General features: G+C 31.5%; 1 protein-coding gene across 6 annotated transcripts in view; it reads left to right on the forward strand.

The window, feature by feature from the left end:
• The window catches only part of LOC134715898 (uncharacterized), a 52,678-nt gene that overhangs the window by 35,913 nt on the left and 2,763 nt on the right, over positions 1-14,002 (forward strand). For 5 of the 6 annotated variants that reach the window (XM_063578443.1, XM_063578446.1, XM_063578447.1 and 2 more), the window contains 9 exons: positions 1,482-1,616; positions 2,392-2,593; positions 3,369-3,455; positions 7,582-7,701; positions 8,341-8,533; positions 9,231-9,509; positions 10,547-10,699; positions 11,462-11,485; positions 13,351-13,944. In XM_063578443.1, coding sequence (XP_063434513.1) covers positions 1,482-1,616; positions 2,392-2,593; positions 3,369-3,455; positions 7,582-7,701; positions 8,341-8,533; positions 9,231-9,509; positions 10,547-10,699; positions 11,462-11,485; positions 13,351-13,944 — 1,787 coding nt within the window. The remainder of the gene's footprint in view (positions 1-1,481; positions 1,617-2,391; positions 2,594-3,368; positions 3,456-7,581; positions 7,702-8,340; positions 8,534-9,230; positions 9,510-10,546; positions 10,700-11,461; positions 11,486-13,350; positions 13,945-14,002) is intronic. The other variant, XM_063578449.1, reaches the window with a different exon arrangement.

The raw sequence follows: 14,002 nt of genomic DNA on the forward strand, positions 1-14,002 counted from the left end.
AGCGCTCGTCACTTTCGTATTATACGAAAAGGTTTTCGAAATGACGAAAATATTTCATATCAATTTCGTCACTTAAATTTGGAAAGTGTACTAATTACTTGAATTCTACCTGACTTTATGTTTCTAACAAGTTTATGACCCTCAGGTAATTAGCGTTTACCAAAGGTGTTGAAAGTTGTGATGACAAGTAATCCGCCTATCGCCAATCAGATGGGTCACTATTCCCTTAATAATTATTATAAAACCTCATAAATGACCATCAAAATAATCTATTTAAGTTAAATCAGTCAGTCAGCATTTCATTTTAATCATTTCTCACAATTCTGTCATATTTTCGTCATTTGAACAAAATTGATAGGCCCTAAATTTTCTTCCCGGACATTTCAACTTTATTTTAATTTCAATATTTCCCTTACGATCATAATTTGTAGTTTGCTTGTCGTTGTTTCGTCATTTTGATGTATTTCGTCATACTTTATATAAATATTCATCAAAAACTTTCGACAACTTCGATTAAGAAGAAAGAACTTTATTCAAAACGTAAATATTTTCACTTGCAAACAGGTGCTTCCTGTTCTATGTATTGCGCATGCGTAAAACTTCGTAGATGAATCCGGTTTTATTCTGAAATTTTAATTCAATTGTCACTTCCCGTTTTCATTTCATTTCGTTTAAAAATCGAAAGTAAACGTGATCTACGGTCCACAGTCATTAGAATCGTCACCTTAAGTATGGATGCAGATCCTTCTATCCAATATTAAAGAAATTGATTCCAAAATAGATATATAAACGTATTTTCAAGGATATAAATGATTGTGAAGTGAAAAAGTCGTTACAAGTTCATTTGTGCAGTGGTTTAAAAAATAGAGGCACCCAACTTTTGTTGATCAGGGGTGTGCCCTGAAAATAACTGAAGTGAAGTTGTGAACCATATTACCAGATCCCTGTTCTTATCTTCATATCTTAGCATCACATCAGTCAATTCATTCAATATTGCCAATAACTGCCTACATTTAATAGCAATCCTAAAGTCTTCAAAGATCCTAGACTAGTCCTTGAAGGACTTGGACATATATGTATAGCTAGTTTGATAAACATTCTAGACCCCTTGCTATTATAAAAAATAAGGCTGATTTTTATCATGCGCAAAAGTGACTAAAGCCCTAAAAATCCTAGCTGAAACCATGTCCTATTCATACAGTGGTAGATGACTAACTCTGTTCGGATAATATTTCATGCATGTCCAGGACAAAACAAATTTTGTAATTAATACAATAGGTGAGCTCTGCAAGAAGACTTCAAAGTAAGAACAGCAAGTAAATTTAGACTGCCACTGGAAAATATTACATCTGTTGGATAGGGCCAGAGATTTCCATCATAATCACTGCTATCTGATACAAAAAAAAAAATTCAATTTGCACATATTTAATATCTGTTTAATTGATGAATTACACTTATTGATATGAATTGTGATTTTGTAGAGTTTGTGATGTCCTGTTTCGCCTAGTTGGAAAGAAAGTGGAGTATTATTGGGAGTATTTATGGAGGCTATTTGACATGATTAATAAGACACAGAGAGATTTATTAACACCAGATTCTATTGGTGTACTACTCAGGTATGATATGACTTAAAAAATTATTCAGATTGACAAGATTTTATTTGGAAAAATGCACACTTCTGTGACTTCATTTTTAAATATTTTTTTTGGTGGATAAGAGAAATCTTAAATTTTTGGGGATATTAAATTTTGTGGTTTGCCCTAGTGTGTACCAGTACACAAATCAATAGAAATATTGTCATTTGTTGAACATGTTATTTGGCGGTTCACCTTTACCCACAAAATCTATGAAAATCAGTATCCTAGGAATAATAATGAATCAATGCTAACCTGAGGAAATTATTATAGTAATAATGAGTCAGTTTGAGCATGTTATTTGTGATGAGATGAAATAAATCAAGTCAGATATACTATGCAGTAATATTTACTACATATTTGGTATCTGTCGATTAACTCATCATAGATACCAGTATTACATTTTGTATTCACTCCAAACGCATGTTTCACTTACAAAAGACTCATCGTGTCGCTTGAATCCAAAAAAAAAAAAAAAGGCCAAATAAAGAAGGAAGTAAAATGTTATTATGCAGTGAATGATAATGCTATCATGGATATATGCATTACTCTTAAACCTGCTGGAAAACAATGAAAACAAGAACTTTTATTATTTTCAGCAGTTTTGAATTTAGCCTCTGAAAAATACTAAGATTAGAAAAAAAATGGAAAGGAATGAACTAGGTCTTATTTTATTATTAGCCTCTTCAATAAGAGTTTCATTTAAAAGTTTATAATGAATGTTAAATTTAGACAACTTTTGAATTATATTCTACAGGTCATTTTCAAGTCAGGAAGATTTGAGGTATTTGTGGCAGGTTGTGATCTATGCCAAGTCAGCAAATTTTCCAACAGCTGCTCACGAGTTGCAGTTCATGTTACTACATAGATCAATGCAGAATATTAATATGTATTATCAGTATATAGACAAATGGGTACAGCTGTGTGAACCACACCTACTACAACAGTTGGATGAAAATGTAAGTATGAAGAGACATAAGAAGATGTGGTATGAGTGACAACTCTCCATCCAAGTCACAATTTGCAAAAGTTAACCATTATATTGGTCGAGGTGCGTTCTTCAATAAAGAGCCTAAGCTAACACCTAACAGCAAGCTATAAAGGGCCCTTAAATGACTAGCGTAAAACCATTCAAACAGGAAAACCAAGTCTAATCTATATATAAATAGCAAGAAACAAGAAACCTGTATGAACCACATCAACAAACGACATGTTCAGATGAACATGGATGAAAGGAGACCACTTTAATTCAAAATTTGATTTTTTCATTTATTGTCAAGAATCTTTGCTACTCGTATATATTTAGAATAGGAAAACTGCAAAAAAGTTTAAATGAATTTTTCAATTAAAATGATGTTCATTCTTAATTTAATCTAATTTACTTATCTTGTTTAAACCTTTTGTCACAAAAAGAATGAGGCAAAGAAAAAAAAAATTTGTTCAGAAGCTTTTAAATCTGAGAAAATGATAAATGTAGTTATTGTTTTATGAATGCTCAATATAACAATATCTTAAATTACTTGATTCTAAAGATATCTGCATTTATTTTGTCATAAGGTTCCTATACAGTTTGAAGAAAAGAAAAATCCATTTAAAGCACAAAGGAGTAATAAGTGTGACAGAACTGTTCATTTTAATCTTCATGTATCTACTTTCGTGACTCTTATTTAAGCTCTGTGCACACAGTTATGTTCATAGGTCATACTGTAATTTTTAAACAAATATATATTTCAGTTGAGGAAAAGTTTAATCCATCTGTTCCAAGTACGAAGACAGCAATGTTGCCTGAAGAAACTAGAGGAATCTTTAAGATATGCAAATGTGAGCAAACCAATGTTCTATTAGTTTTTCTATATTTCTTATGTTTTTCGCTTTTTTCTGCAAGCCATTGTGTTCTACTAAAAAATCTTGATATTAAGTTTATACCAAATAAAAGTAATAGTAGATTATCATCATCTATGAGTCATGCCATTGCAGCTTTATTTTCTAAATGCAGATGGTGAAAGTCTACATTAGGTTTATTTGGATGAATTAGTTGTGTTCATTTTTGCTTATTCTGCAATCCCAGGAAGACTTTCCTTTAAAGCTTGTTACTTTCTCAACATGAAAAGTAAATCAATTTGCCACAATACAAAATAATATCCATGAGTATTTGCCCTTTTAATCGTTCTTCCTGGGATGCTGAATGCTTTTTTTTACTAGTCAAGTTAGTCTTTATTTTATGTGTTTGTAGCCTGCTGTGTGAAATCTTATATTTTGTGTTATAATTGATACCTTATAATGGAATTTTATACATATCATAGTGCAAGGCTTAGAAATATTATAAGATATTGGAGTCTCCTTTGAATTTCATCCTGTTTCTAGCTAAGTGTTAATAATTGCATGTCAACACAACTTTGTGTTATTGTCCTTTAAAACAAATTAGATGAAAATATATATTCTTAATTCTGAATTTTGGGGGAAAAAATAATTTCATGAAGAAACTCTAACCTGTGCTCATTAAGGCTTTAAATGAAGTTGTACTAAACAGACACATAATGTTGAGATCACAGAGAAGGGTTTGAACAATTGGTCATTGAATATCTCAAATGTTTAGCAGATTAATGCAGTTTCACTGCTCAAATACCATGGTTTCAGTATCAATTTTGTAGTTTACACTTATTAATAACTTGTTGCACTTATAAAATTTATGTTTGAGCTTAAATGAAGGTCACTCATGCTTTGCTGCATCACAAAACAGGTTAATTGAAGGTTACTCATGCTTCACTGCATCTCAAAACAGGTTAACTGAAGATTACTCATGCTTCACTGCATTACAAAGCATCTGCAAGTTTATAGTTTCATTAGAAATCAGAAATTTTTCTTCATGATGCCACAATGGGTACAAATTAGGTGGCTCAGGGTAACTTTTTTATGTTAAGATTTAAACAGTACCAATATTGGTAACATACACCATGAAGAAACTTATAGAATTCAAGAATAATATTCTGGAAAGTTAGAAATCTGTTAAATCTGTTAAAGTTGTGGTTTTCAGGGATTTAAGTTTCCTTTTGATAACTTCATATAAAATGCTTGTTCAGAGATGTGATGCATAGTCAATGAGGTTTACATAAGCTGTGATGTAAGTCATGCTTAGCTGAAAGTCCTCATACAAATCAAAGCTGCCATAAAGTTAAGCTTTTTTTAATTACAAGAAGGGTTAAATTTAAGATGGATAAGTATGAATATCAAATGAAAACAAAAAATAATTTCTGTGTAGGAAACTTGTTATTATCCACTTTTATCAAGTAATGAGATTTATTGTGCAATAAGAAACATGTCACGTCTGTGTAATATATACTTTAGTTGGAAATGACAAATCCTCGTTGTTCCTGTAAAATTTTAGAATCTTTTCTAAGGTTGTTTAAGTTTGTTTTACAGGTTATCTGTTAATATACGTCAGCATTAGAACATCTATTTATGTTTTATTTTTAAAATAAATATTCAAAATTTTAATGATTTTTTGTATTTTATTTTGCCAGCATAGTAAAAGAATCTATACATTTATAACGTACAAAAAGTATAACAGGGCACCAAAAATATTGCTATGACAAAAGTCACTTATCAGCAGCACCCTACTTCTAGAAAAAAAAGTACAAATTAAGACAAAACAGTGAACAACACCTGGTCAAAAAAGCATTACTTGGTGCAGGCACACTGTATACTGTATAGCTGGTTATTGTCCCGGTTGTAAAATTTCACGATTTTCATTGAAAAAGATATACAAAATATTTTGGCAGATTCAAAACTGTTCTCAACGTTTTTGCATAAGCACTTTAGATTTGGCGAAATTTATTTTGGATTTTTTGTTCTATTTGCAAAGATAAGCGAAAATTTACAGTGTGCGAAAAATAACCTGCTATACCCTAAATTGCACCTTGGAAGTGTTCTGTAACTTCTTTTTTAGGAGGAAATATGACAAGAAAAGTAAGGGTTAACAGGCAAATTTTTTATTGGCACACAGAAGGACAAAACCAGAGGATTTTGAATAGCTCACAAAAAAATCAAAAACAAATGTAGCAATCATCCTTAAAAGTAATATGCCAACTGTATCTTGGGTAAAGAATTTTCAGATGGGACATTGACTTTATTTTCATGTACCTCTGGTAATGGTATACATGTACATGTAGAAAACACTTTATTTTAAAAAATACAAGGCTCATACCTGTCAACCTGTGACGATGAAAATGCAGGTCATGACCTGCATTGAAGAATCAAATCTCAGGTCATAACGCGTACGAACTTTTTCGAGCTGAATTTCAGTATTTATGGTACATATTCTTACAATGTATAAATATAAAAGATACCAAAACATCAATGCATGTTCACTTTATAAATTTGTGAGTCACAGTCTTATGTTCTTTACTTCTGGTAATATTTTTTACACTACTATTTGTTTTAAACCATGGAAATTTGGTATGTTAGAGATTACTGGCTGTATAGCCTTTTCACATATCATCTGTCAATTGTAAAGGAAATTAGACTATAATAAAATATAGTAATACAGTTAAAGAATTATAAATGTTAAAAAATAATTTGCAACTTTTTTTTAAATATTTTAAATAAATAATGAAAAGTTATTTTTCAATATGTATTTGAATTTTATATTCTTCATGATTTATTCTTTTTCACCCATAAAACGTAAATATATGGAAAAATTTTGAATGGTGACAAATAAGGGGAAGTAACAAGTTGAAATATGTTTGTTTAATTTTATAGTGCAATTTATTTCGTTATGACCTAAAGCTAAGGTAATTGGTGTTAATTAACAGTGTGTTTGACACCAAAGCTGTCAAATGAAGCCATGCATTTAATGGGTCACTTAATTTGACAGTTTACATAGATAGATGAACTTCCTGTTCATAGAAGAATACACCTTATCGCTAATCCCGGCTGACCCTGCCGCTTGAACTTTTGACGTCAACAACAATCACTTTTCCATTGTGGCGTCAGATATTTTGTTTTATGGCGTCAACATTTTACGTGAACCTGTGTGAAATCCAGCAATGGCGGATAAATAGCGATAAGGTGTATTACGAATTTGCCTGTATTTCAAAGGAATATTACTTATGAAATCAATCTCAAGGCTAAGAAATATGGGTGAAATAGGGTCATTTTCGGAATTCCCGGATTATTTCAATGACCCGGCGGGTGTCCTGGGTGATCCCTCAGAATTGTGAAAATCTCGGGTCACACCCGCAGAATACGGGTCAGTTGACAGGTATGCATTCATGAAATTCAATCATCATATGAGCAGTCAAAACAATTCTGTCTGTTTTGAAAAAAGAAGATGTGGTATGACTGCCAATGAGACCAAATGACATAGAGCTGTAGGTCACTGTACAGCCTTAAACAATGAACAAACACCATGCCACATAGTCAGCAGTAAAAGGACCAAAAATTACAATGTAAATAATTCAAATTAGAAAACTAACAGCCTGATATATGTACAAACTACTGAACAAAAAACGAATGTGAGATATAGCAACAAACAACAACTATTTAACCACTAAGTGAGGGCATTCTTATGACTCACTTTCATTAACTGATCAACCCCAACAGAATAGTTCTTTACCAGGTATGTAGTATGTGTTATATTTGACTTTAATCCTAATGAAAATTTGATATGAAAAATGAAAAAAAACAACCTCAATTTTCTGCTGACACTTATTCTTTCTTCAGGCATAAAGGTACAATTTTGTAAGCTTAGAGAGTTTATGAATTTATAAATTTTGACCATATCCAAAACGGACCAAAAAGTTTTAACCATATCCATTCTATTAGTAAATTAGTTGGGCATATTTAATTATTTTTCACCTCATTACCCATGAATTTCTTATCAATATGAATACTCTTGCAAAGAGCTGTCTATCAGGCATTGATTCATTGCTGAATTGTTTTCTTTCAGTTCCAACAAAAAGTGGATGACTCATTTGATACTTCAAGACTGATAGAAGAGGGAGAAGTAGTATTAAAAGACAGCATCAAAACAACTGACAATTATAAAGCATTATATCATAAAATACAGGTAAGAAATAGTCTTTGGGCCAAACATTATAAAAACGGGAAACAATAGACTAACCAGTAGGTTTAATGTCTTGGTCAAAAGAGTTGTTAAACCTGCATGTTATAGACAGACTCAGTGAAGCATTGATGAGCAGTAGGCAATATGAATGAGATCCTGGAGATAAACAAATACCGGATTGTATAGTCATCCTGTTGACTGTTTATATGTCCAACGCTGGTTTACATTTGATGGATCTAAATGAATCGTTTTTTTTGCTGAATCAGTGAAAAAAGTGCCTTCATTTGTCTGAAAATTCACAACGTCATAAAAAAACAGGCTTTCTCCACACTCAGCTGTTAAAATTTGGTATCACTCTTTGCAGATGTAGAATTTATTATTTTTGGATGTCTAAAATTTTCATATGTAGTGTGTAATGTTTTCCCTATAGGAAAGAGTTTTGATAATGAAGAATTTACTTCAGCTTTTTAAATACTGAACATTCCTATTAAAAGACTGAAGTACATTCAAAATACAGGAATGTTCTGCAAAATCTGTCATAAATGACTTTTGGGAAGATCTCATCCATGCACAGATACAAATTGTTAAACATTCCGAGTATCAAAAGAAAAATGTATGACTGAAACTATTTTATTTTTGTAGAGTTGTTACCACACAAAGAATTGGACTTTATTAGGAGAAACCTTTGTTGAACTGTGTCAGCAGGGAGAGTTGGATAACTCCTACTACATTGATGCCTATGGTGTGGTGTTCCTTACAAATGTGAAAAACTCAGCTGTATTGGTGGAAGCTTTCAATAAATTTATGCTTCACTTATTAAGACAATACCAACAAGGTAAAGCTATTTGCCGCTGAAAATAAATTTATTGTATGTACACCAAAATGACACTGAAGTTGATCAATCAATTAAATATCAAGTTTAAAACTTGATCTGGCAGTTACTAACTGGTCATAACATTTTGATGTACAGTTTTGTTAATATTTCCCAGTGTAAAGATTGAGAACAATCTTTCTTACAATTAGTCTGTTTAGATCAAATAGTTGAAATAACTTGCCAGGTTTTCTAATAAGATAGCAACTAAATGAATTCGAAACTATATTATTGTTAAATCAGTACAATAAAAGAAGTACAATGAATATGTTTTTTACAATTCTCTGTAAATTGTGTGTCAAGTAATTTTATTTACCTATAGTTATTTGTAAAACTGAGTTCAAAATTCAAATCATTATATCACCAATAAATCACAAGGTCACTGTTGTCTCCGAAGGTTAAACAAGCTCCCAAATTGTGAATAATATAAGAGACTTTACAAAACTATTTGACAGTTTCTAGTCTCATTTCATCGTTCACTTTCCTACCAAAGTGGGTGGTTCTCTTTGCACTCTGGCTTCCTCCACCAATCAAAACTAATCACCACAAAATAATACAATAGTATAGAAAATGACAAAAAGCACCAAGTAATCATCATTCATGCAATGTATATTTACATTTACAATAAGATTTTCTATTAAAATGATCCAATATATTACAGAATCACAAGATGATGTTCTAGCCAAGTTTGATGGACGGTCAATATCTTACATTGGTAACCGACTGTTGTACTTTTGTGAAGACAAGAAATGGTGGCTGGACGGACATAAAATAATGAAAATTCTTATTCAATATTCTGTACCATTTTATCAGTATTCAGAATCCGGGAAACCATTATCTTGTATAACAGCCATTAATATTTGTCTGAAAGTAAAAGACCTTGGAACTGCATATAACATACATCTTCGTAAGTTTGATTTGGAGTTCGGTTCTGAGAAAGGTATATAGTAAAATGTAGGATAATGTTAATGTTTGTGCTTTTACAAATTGCACTTCAAGTTTAAGAAATTACTATGGATTCATTATTAATTGTTGGGAAACTAGTTTTCATGGGAACAGGCGAATTAAGAATTTTTGAATGTTCAACAAATTATAAATTTTTCTATGAGGTTGTATGCAGACTTTGACAAAACCAGGAAATTTTGCCTCAATCCTTGAAAATTGGTACCCCGGGAAAATATGAATCCACAGTGTTTCCACTTTGAAAGTGTTTTTTATACTACACATGTTCTTATTGTTATCACAAAGACACATTTTCTTTGAGATTTTAACACTTTGTTTGATATCTTGAAACAAATTTACTAACACTTGCACTTTTAACACAACTTTTTTACATTATTGTACTTTTAACATGCATAGGTGAAAACAGTATTTCTGAGTCAGAACATTGTTTTTCAAGATGTGGTTATTTACCCTGTGTTGATTAAATTCTTGTTATTTTAATTAACAAAAAAAGCATGCTAATGTCAGAAATAGATTAAAAAAGAAATCTGTCTTTTCTCCCAAGTATTTGATAACAATTTTTTTTTACTATATAAAATTAATTATTCTATATTGCAATATGCTTCAGTTCAATCTAAACATGTTAATTTTAGCAAAGATCAGAAGCAAATAGTAAAATTCAAATACTGTAAACCTGTTTTCTATACTTATAGGAGCTGTGTCAGATAGCAATCTATTTTGGGTTGAAAAATCAATAGGGAAAGATTGTAACTGTCTAAAAATTGACTTGTTATAAAAACCCTACAAAAACAGAAAAAAAATCATCTTTAATTTCGTTTTTGAATGTTTCAAAACCAATCCATGTTTATCATATACATGTGCACTTGCTTAAGGTCAATTTCTGTTGCATAACTGATATGTTAAGGTCAACACAATGCATTCTTTCCATAGTATTGACAATACATGTGCAAAATTCCTTCACTGTAGTATGAATAAAGCTACTGTACAAAATAAAAAAATAAATTGAATTTTTAGATTTTGGTTGGGAGGCACAGGCCAAGATGGGTCTCCAACAGTTGAAGCAAGAAATCTCCATTTTACATGATCTGTTTGACCAGCTTTTGACTAGCACTAAACCAAGAGAAGCATTAAAAGTGTTGGGCAGTTGTTTTGATATCATTGAAAACAGTGAGTACTTGTTTACATTGTTTGTTTATGATATAGATAATTAGAGAGGCATACACTATGAAGTAATGGCTATTTGTCAGCCTGGACATCATAAAGGTTCCTGTAAAATTCTAATGTCATAATAGAAAAAAAATCTGATACCGCAATTGAAAAGTGATTGTTGAATGACAAAACAAATTCCAAGAGACACATATTTTCAATATCATTGCACAGATTTCTTAATAGCGACAAGGTCTATTGCCATCACATGATTCATGTTTAAATTTTCCATCACCTGCCTTTTTGCGCTTATTCATGTTTTTCTCTGCTTAGCCAAGGGTGACCAAACTTGACAGGAATAATGTATGTATAACCTATAATAAGAAATCTTCCTAATAAGTAATTTGTCATCTTCAGACTCATTAAAAGGTCAACACAAAATATAGTACTACTGTGGATTCATTTATTTAATTTTTGTTGGATACAAATTTTTGTGGATTTCATTGGAACAGGTTAACCATGAATTTAAAAGTTCAATGAAATAAAATTGTTCTATTCGCTAGTATGCAGACCATGGCAAAACCACAAAATATAATGAGACAAATGTTTCAGATATAATATACATAAGGATTGGTTTTGATAAGATTGGTTAATTAAAATGTCCCTGAAGTTAAGATGATGTTTCACAGCTGTATAATTATATAGTGAATCAAATTGATACTTGTTGGAATTACATTTAATATATTAAGTAGAAAAATTAATTTGATATTTTATATTCTACAGATCCAGAGTTGAACGAACATTTTGGTAAGTAGGTTATTATAGTACTTTTCTTCTTAATCCTTTTCTCTAAAAGCGATTTGGAAAAAGCTAGTAAATTAAGGTGATGTTATTTTCTACTAGGACACTAAATACAACACGCCATAGTCAACTCGAACACAAGATAAAACTATGCAATATATATTCATCTCAGAAGCAAGATAAAGTAATGCCATATTCAACTTAGGCACAACATAAAGTAATGTTGTATCTAGCTCAGACACAAGAATAAGCTAATGCCTTATTCAACTTAGACACTAGATAAAACAATGTGATATTCAATTCAACTCAAGATAAAGTAATGCCATATTCAAATTTATTCCAGGTATAGTAATGCCTCAGTTTAACTCATGCACAAGATTAAACAATGCAATATTCAACTTGGGCACATGATAAAACAATGTGATATTCAACTTGAACACAAGACCAAGTAATGCACTATCTTACTCTGACAGATAAAAGATAAAGTAATGCCATATTCATCTCAGACACTAGAGTAATGCCTTATCCATCTCAGACACTAGAGTAATGCCTTATCCATCTCAGACACTAGAGTAATGCCTTATCCATCTCAGACACTAGATAAAGTAATTGTGTATCTAACTCAGAAAAAAGATAAAGTAATGCCATATTCATCTCAGACACTAGAGTAATGCCTTATCCATCTCAGACACTAGAGTAATGCCTTATCCATCTCAGACACTAGAGTAATGCCTTATCCATCTCAGACACTAGAGTAATGCCTTATCCATCTCAGACACTAGAGTAATGCCTTATCCATCTCAGACACTAGATAAAGTAATGGTGTATCTAACTCAGAAAAAAGATAAAGTAATGCCATATTCATCTCAGACACTAGAGTAATGCCTTATCCATCTCAGACACTAGAGTAATGCAATATTCATCTCAGACACTAGATAAAGTAATGGTGTATCTAACTCAGAAAAAAGATAAAGTAATGCCATATTCATCTCAGACACTAAAGTAATGCCATATTCATCTCAGACATTAGATAAAGTAATGGTGTATCTAACTCAGAAAAAAGATAAAGTAATGCCATATTCATCTCAGACACTAAAGTAATGCCATATTCATCTCAGACATTAGATAAAGTAATGGTGTATCTAACTCAGAAAAAAGATAAAGTAATGCCATATTCATCTCAGACACTAGATAAAGTAATGCCATATTCATCTCGGACACTAGATAAAGTAATGCCATATTCATCTCAGACACTAGATAAAGTAATGCCATATTCATCTCGGACACTAGATAAAGTAATGCCATATTCATCTCAGACATTAGATAAAGTAATGGTGTATCTAACTCAGAAAAAAGATAAAGTAATGCCATATTCATCTCAGACACTAGATAAAGTTATGCCATATTCATCTCGGACACTAGATAAAGTAATGCCATATTCATCTCAGACATTAGATAAAGTAATGCCATATTCATCTCAGACACTAGATAAAGTTATGCCATATTCATCTCGGACACTAGATAAAGTAATGCTGTATTCATCTCAAACACTAGATAAAGTAATGCCATATTCATCTCGGACACTAGATAAAGTTATGCCATATTCATCTCGGACACTAGATAAAGTAATGCTGTATTCATCTCAAACACTAGATAAAGTAATGCCATATACATCTCGGACACTAGATAAAGTTATGCCATATTCATCTCGGACACTAGATAAAGTAATGCCATATTCATCTCAGACATTAGATAAGTAATGCCATATTCATCTCAGACACTAGATAAAGTAATGCTGTATTCATATAATTCGAGATGAGAGAAAAAAATTGTTTATCTATCATAAAAATTTATATATTTTTTTCTTCCAGATTTCATAGAAGATTTGAACAGACTAATTATAGGAGCTCTAGAATGTGGAGATTTTCATGCTGGTTGCTGGACGTTTAAAGTTCATTCCCAGGCCAATGTATCCCGAGATCTAGACAGGAGGACAATAAGGGCATTATTGACTGCATGTGGGGAAAATAATTATCTCGTAGAAGCTAAAGAACTTTACAAGATTTGTAAGGCTAAATCAGCATACCCAATACAAAGTATTGAAACTCCACGAACAATTCATCTTACGTCTGTAATGACCTACGTTGAAATCAAATTAGAAGTAGAGTCATATTTAGAGTGGGTTTATCGTTATCTATGTGACATTCAGATGGAGGGTAAGGTTTTGGAGGTCAAACATTTCTTTATTCGTGTGCAATTAGAGTGGATTAGTGATCCAGTGGCATACAACATGCCATACCTGTGTCGTGTTCCAAGAACAGAAATGGCTGCTAATAACATGGTATTGAGCTTGTTCTTAGAAGAGTTTGGAATGGGTGGAAGGATAGAATATGAAAATCAGAAGTACTATATCTACATCTTATGGGATCATGTGAAGAAATGCCTCGAAACGTTAGATGCACAGGGTAGGCCTGTATAGTTAATTTCAGAAATAATGATTATTTTAATGTGTGCTGATGCATT

Source organism: Mytilus trossulus, chromosome 4 (genome assembly GCF_036588685.1).
Source record: "Mytilus trossulus isolate FHL-02 chromosome 4, PNRI_Mtr1.1.1.hap1, whole genome shotgun sequence".
NCBI lineage: Eukaryota > Metazoa > Mollusca > Bivalvia > Mytilida > Mytilidae > Mytilus > Mytilus trossulus.